The 5984-nt window shown below is 56.9% G+C and overlaps 1 protein-coding gene across 1 annotated transcript in view; it reads left to right on the top strand.

The window, feature by feature from the left end:
* RAP1GAP2 (RAP1 GTPase activating protein 2) overlaps nucleotides 1–5984 on the top strand; it is a 267961-nt gene that overhangs the window by 245853 nt on the left and 16124 nt on the right. Inside the window, exons 19-21 of the mRNA XM_045299948.1 lie at nucleotides 968–1081; nucleotides 1279–1396; nucleotides 2554–2686. Of these exons, the coding sequence (XP_045155883.1) occupies nucleotides 968–1081; nucleotides 1279–1396; nucleotides 2554–2686 (365 nt within the window). The remainder of the gene's footprint in view (nucleotides 1–967; nucleotides 1082–1278; nucleotides 1397–2553; nucleotides 2687–5984) is intronic.

The following is a 5984-nucleotide window of genomic DNA, read 5'->3' as shown; positions in this document are numbered from 1 at the left end:
GCAGTTTGAGACCACCAGTCCCCCCAAGGGAGGATGGCAAGGCTCTCTGCTTCCGGAAGGAGTTGCAGCCTCAGAAACCCACAGGGGCAGTTCCTGCCTGTCCCGTAGTGTCGCTGGGAGTCGGAATGAGTCTCAGGTTTCTGAGACTGTAACTCTTTATGGGAGTACACAGCCTCATCTTTCTCCCACAGAGCTGATGGCGGCCTTGAACTGGTGGCCTTGTGGTTGGCATGGCCACAGCAGGAGAGGGAAGCCCTCAGGCTGTGAACTAAGAGCAGCCCTTTGTGCTTTGCTGTGCGAGGCGTCCTTCTCAGCACCCAGGCTGCCTCTCCTCGTGCGTTAACCACAGCCACCCCAAGTTTATTATGATCACTTTAGTGAATTTTTAAATTGTGGTACAATCATACATCACAAATCAACATTTTTATGTGGCATCGACTGCATTCTTCATGTTGCCCAGTTCTTCTTGTCCACAGGGCTCCACCACTGTCCACATGAACTCTGTGCCCCTGAGGCAGAGACCCCCTCCTCTGGGAGCGCCTATTGCAGGCCATGGGACCCAGCCCCAGGGTAGTGCAGTAGAGGCTCTGCTGACATCTGGGAGGAAACTGGGCTGGTTGGATGGTTCCCTGTTGTGGAGGTGACTTTCATGGAAGCCACTGTCCCCTTCCCCAGGTGGCCCTCTCTTGACCAGTAGCTCTGCCAGGCAGGGCAGCCCTCTTGGGTGACGGGTAGGCTTGGGCTGAGGGCACCAACCTAGGCCCCTTGCCTTGGCAACCCTCCACTCTGAGCCAGGAGCCTGGAGTAACCGCTAACTGCGTAGAAAGCCTGATTGTCCGCGGCAGACGCTGGGGGACTGGCCCTTGGCAGGGCCCTGCCTTATGCCCGTGGTGGGGTGGTGGGGGTGGTGGCGTGGAGTCTGGGGTCTCCTCCTCCACCTCACTCTTCTTCATTCCCATTTCCTCAGCGACAGTGCATCCAGCACCCCCAAGACCCCGGATGGCGGGCACTCTTCTCAGGAAACCAAGTCTGAGACCTCGTCCAACCCCAGCTCCCCGGAAATCTGCCCGAACAAAGAGAAGTAAGAAGAGTGTGGGTGAGGGAAGGGCTGGCCTTCGCTGTTGGGAGCCCGGGAGGAAGCTCCGGGCCTCCAGATAGGCTGAGCACAGACCCCAACCGTCAGGGAGAGAGGGGGCGGCTCCCTGGGGCTGCCCCTGCTCTCCGGCGGGCCTGGGGGTCTGGGTGTGAGCGGCTGGCCTTGCTTCCTGTCCCCTGCAGGCCCTTCATCAAGTTGAAGGAGAACGGCAGAGCCAACATCTCGCGCTCCTCCTCCAGCACCAGCAGCTTCAGCAGCACCGCAGGGGAGGGCGAGGCCATGGAGGAGTGTGACAGCGGGGTAGGTGTGGCCCCAGCCAGCCTGGGGTGCTCATGAACCCACCTGCCTCAGCAGAGCCCTCCTCCGGGCTGGCTCTGTGGGTCCAGGGGCACGTAGGAAAGCAAGAAGTGGCCATCAGTTGGCTCTGCCTTTTGGAGGTGGGGGCTAGTGGTCCAGGAGGAGACCCACTTCTCTTGCCCCCTCCTCCCTCCCCCAGATGAGTAGCTGCCGTTACAGCAAAACAAAGACAAAGACGTGCTGAATGGGGGCTCTCGGCTGCAGGGACCCAAGGGAGGGATTTGGTGTCAGGGTTGAAACCCGGGTTAGGTGCCGCTGAATCTGTTCTGACGGGGGTCTGTATGACAGAAGGCAACCCTGCCCCATGGTTTCTGACAACTGTCTGCTACAGCCCATCATGAAGGCTGCTCCTTCCGAAGGGGGCCGCCTCTCCGGTCTCTGTAGTCCAGTCTTGGTCTGGAAGCCCCGCTGAAACCTCTTCCCCGTGGGTGACCCTGCTGGCATTGGCAATACCGGTGGCATAGCTCCCAGCACCCTAGCCGCACACACTGACAGACAGCGTGGTGGAAGGTACAGCAAGGAAGGGAAAGGGCAGGTCAGAGTGGGGAGTGGGAGAGAGGGCTGCCCTGGGTCTGACGGTTCTGTCTCAGACCAGCCTGGGTCTGGGCCACCCTGGGGAGCTTGGAAGGGCCCCTAGGTGACACACACGACTTATGCTGGACTAGGAGCCCTGGTGGTGTAGTGGTTACTGGTTTGCCTGTGGTCTGAAAGGTCAGTTGTTTGAAACCACCAGCCGCTCTTGAAGGAGAAAGATGGAGCTTTCTATGACCTGAAAAGAGTTATAATCTCGGCAACCCACAGGGCCAGTTCTACCCTGTCCTACAGGGTCATTCGGAGCCAGCATCCACTCCATGGCAGGGAGGTTTTGTTTTTTTGGGGTTTCAAGAGTAACCTAGAGCTTGGCGGCTTATACCCACCCAGCCATGTCCTGAAGAATGGCCAGGCGGTCTGCTTCCATAGAGATGGGAGCCCAGGAACCCCCCTGGAGCCATTCTCCTCTGGAACACGCAGGGTGGCCATGAGTCGGCATGGACTCAACAGAAGCAGGCTGGGGTCTGGGGGTGGGGGACTGCCCCAGCTCACCCGGCCTCTTCCCGCAGAGCAGCCAGCTGTCCACAACGTCGCCCTTCAAGCAGGAGGTGTTTGTCTACAGCCCGTCCCCGAGCAGCGAGAGCCCCACAGCCGGCCTGGGCGTGGCAGCCACCCCCATCATCATGAGCCGGAGTCCCACGGGTCAGTGGCGTCGGGTGGCGTTCAGGGCGTGGCCGGGCATGCGGGGTGGGCATAGAGCGCAGTGTCCTGACTTCTGTTCCTGGGGACACGCGTGGGGCCTGTGGAAGCGGTCCTTTCTTCTCCTCCTGTGCGGCTCTGGGCTCTCAGTCCTGCTGGGCTCACCTGCCCTGGTCATTCGGGTAAGAGGCCTGCGCTCTGTCCTCCCTCCGTGAGTGCGGAAACAGAGGCGCGGAGGGGAGAAATGACCTCCGGGTGGAGGAGCCCGGATTGTGTGGGTTGAAAGTGGTGAGGGTGTCTTTCCACTGGACTCCCCCACCCTGCCTGTCCCCTCCGCCCGCGTACCCCTCCCCCCTGCCCTTATGCCTGGCCCCTTTGTCTGAGCAGCTATTGGACCGCATAGCTAAGAGGTGGAGAGAGTGTCGCAGGCATGGGGGAACCAGGGAGCGAGTTCGAGGCAGGGAGGGGTGAGGGATGAGGGCAGGGGACTGGGCGCTGCCGGGGAAGACTGGCGAGAATTGGATGTCATCTGCTAGCTCCCGAACCTTCCCGAAGCCAGGTCTCCCAAGGGTCTTACGTGAGGGCTGCCAGGTGGCAGTGAAAGATCTTTTGCAGAAAGGATGGGCTCCAGGCAGGAGAGGAGGGGGCTGGTGCTGGGGAGAGGGGGCGGGTGGGACGTTGGCATGGGGCAGGGCAGGTGATGGGGTTTAGGACTGCAGCTGGGGCTTGGACAGTGGGGAGAAGCAAGTGGACTCAGCGCTGTCAAAGGGGTAAACTTGACCCGGTTCAGTTGTGACTTCTGGGCTTCTGACCCTGCGAGCCCCGCATTGCAGCAGAGGAAGAGGGGTGGGCGGGGAGAGGAGGGGAGTCAGTCAGAGGGGTAATCCAGGTGGACCGGGCAAGGGCAAGGGCAAGGGCCTGCGATGCCCTTAAACAGAAGCCCCACTCCAGGGATGGTCCCCACTCCAGGGATGGCAGCCCAGCTGGGGGTGAACCTGACTGGCTGGCCCAGATTCTGGTGTCCCCGCACCACCACTGGGGCATGTTACTTCTCACCGAGCCTCAGTTTCCTAAGCAAGATTGGGGGAGAGGATGGGGCATGATAGTTTCTATCCCACTGCTTTGGTGTCGTGAAGATTAAATAAATGTAACCCTTGCCAGAAACGGAAAAACAATTACATCGGGGTTTGCAAAAAGCACAGGAATAATGGCGGGGGTGGGGTGGGGGTGGGGAGGTAGTCTAAACCAATAAGGGACAATTTTGCTTCCGAGGGATATTTGGCAATGTCTGGAGACATCTTGATTTTCATGATGGCCGCGGGGTTGGGGGTAGAAGCCAGGGATGCTGCTGAACAGCCCCCGGCTAAAAGGGCAGCTCCACCTCAGAGGAGCCAATGGGCTGCGGTGACAAGTCCTGGACCCAGTGGTAGAAGCACAGAAAGGGCCAGGGGGCTTTCGCAGTGTGCTGGCGATGCGCAGATGCAGTGTCGGGGGCCACGGGCAGGCGCTAACCAAGAAGCAAAGCCCTTCCGCTCAGTGGTGCCACAGAGCCTCCCTTGTCCTCTCGCGCAGCCTCCTGTGGCTGCAGCATTGAAGCGACAAGCTCCCCTCCCGGAGCCTCAGCTTCTTCATCCATAAAATGGATCATCCCTCAAGGTCTCTGATTTTTATTATGGAAAAAATGCGGATTAAATAAATATTGAAAGAATGAACGTATCTGTTAAACATAAAAAATCCAGAAGGTTTTGAGTAAAAGGAGCTTGCTAGATTGGCTGTCATTTGCTGGAGACCCCAGGGGACAGAATAGGGCCTGGGAAGGGTCTGGTGACTGCTGTCGGAGTGCCCATCACACCTTCACGGAGGTTGTGCTGGAGCCCGCTGGGTGGGACCAGGGAAGGACCTGAGGAGACCCGCCTTAGGCTGAGGGCAGGGAGGTGGCCTCAGAGTGCCTGCCCTTCCTGACTTCCATCATCTTAATATTTTTTGAATAGTCTTATTAGCATATGCTTCACATCGCATGCAACTTAATAGTTTAATCACATTAAGAAGAGTTTCACAACCATCACCACACCAGAATCCATTTCAGCACATATCCCTCTTGAACGTACTCCTTGTTGTTAGCTCCCCATCTTCCCCAACCTCCCCTGCCAGGTCCCCTAGCAACCATGAGTCCAGTTAGGGTCACTATAGGGTTAGCTACCCCGGGTTTCATATCCAGAAACTCATGCAAAACACAACCAGGAAGCGAACCGCAGCAGCGACCCCATAAAACCAAACCCAACAACCACGCCAAACCAACACACAGAACCAACCACCTCAATCGCAAAGGAAGCAGAAAATATTTAAAAAGTGAAACAATTTAAAAATGGGTCAAAAGGGAGCTCAAATGATAAGCTATTACATCGTGATCCAGCTACATCTACCTTACTCCCATCGTCTTAGATGCGCCAACCCTGCTTCCTTTTACGCCCGGGCCCAGAGTGGGGATTGGCAGGCCCCAGGGGCAGGTCGTCCCCAGGTTGGGTGGAACCTGGTCATTTGAAACACCACGAACAAGCCCGCAGTCTTCAGGGGAACCAAGCTGAACCGTGTGTCCCTTGGCCAGAGGTGAACCGGGTGAAGGTTTAACCATTGACTCTGTCTCTCTCACACACACAACACACTCAGCCAGTCTGTGTTTGCTTGCCCTAACTCTTGCTTTTACAAAGGGTCTGAAGGATATAATTTACACATAGTAATAAAGTCCGCATTGTTCTTTACTGGAGCCCTGGTGGCGTCATGGATAACAAGTTGGGCTACTAACTGCAAGGCCAGCAGTTCAAAGCCACTCTCTAGTCTGTTGGAGAAAGATGAGGCTTTCTGTTCCCATCAACAGTTATACTCTCGGAAACCCAGAGGGCAGTTCTACTCTGTCCTTTAGGGTTGCTATGAGTTGGAATTGACTCTGTTGGCAGTGAGTCGTATAGTATATTATTTTTTACTGAAAGTTCCACACAATTCATTGGTTCTCACAAAAGGCCTGTGATTGAATCTTGCCTTACATTTGCACCCGTGGCCAGTCTGAGGTTGCAAATGGCCAGCAACGTGTAGCTCCCGTAGAGGGTTGGTGGGTAATCTTGGGTATGTTGCGAGTAAGGTGGAAGTGAAACGGAGTGAGGAGAACTTACCTGCCCTGGAGCTCAGGTCCTGAGCCAGGTAGTACAGTGAAACCGCAGGCCTGCCTGATACCACCATCTGAGTCGTCTGCCTTTGACCAAATGCCGCCTTGGCCCTTTCCCGTCACTTTCCATTGGTGGGAAGT

The sequence above is a fragment of the Echinops telfairi genome, unplaced genomic scaffold (assembly GCF_000313985.2).
Source record: "Echinops telfairi isolate 266 unplaced genomic scaffold, ASM31398v2 ScPeMD7_7458;HRSCAF=8496, whole genome shotgun sequence".
Taxonomy (NCBI): domain Eukaryota; kingdom Metazoa; phylum Chordata; class Mammalia; order Afrosoricida; family Tenrecidae; genus Echinops; species Echinops telfairi.
Note: the sequence above shows the minus strand (reverse complement) of the source record. Positions and strands in the feature narration are given on the sequence as shown.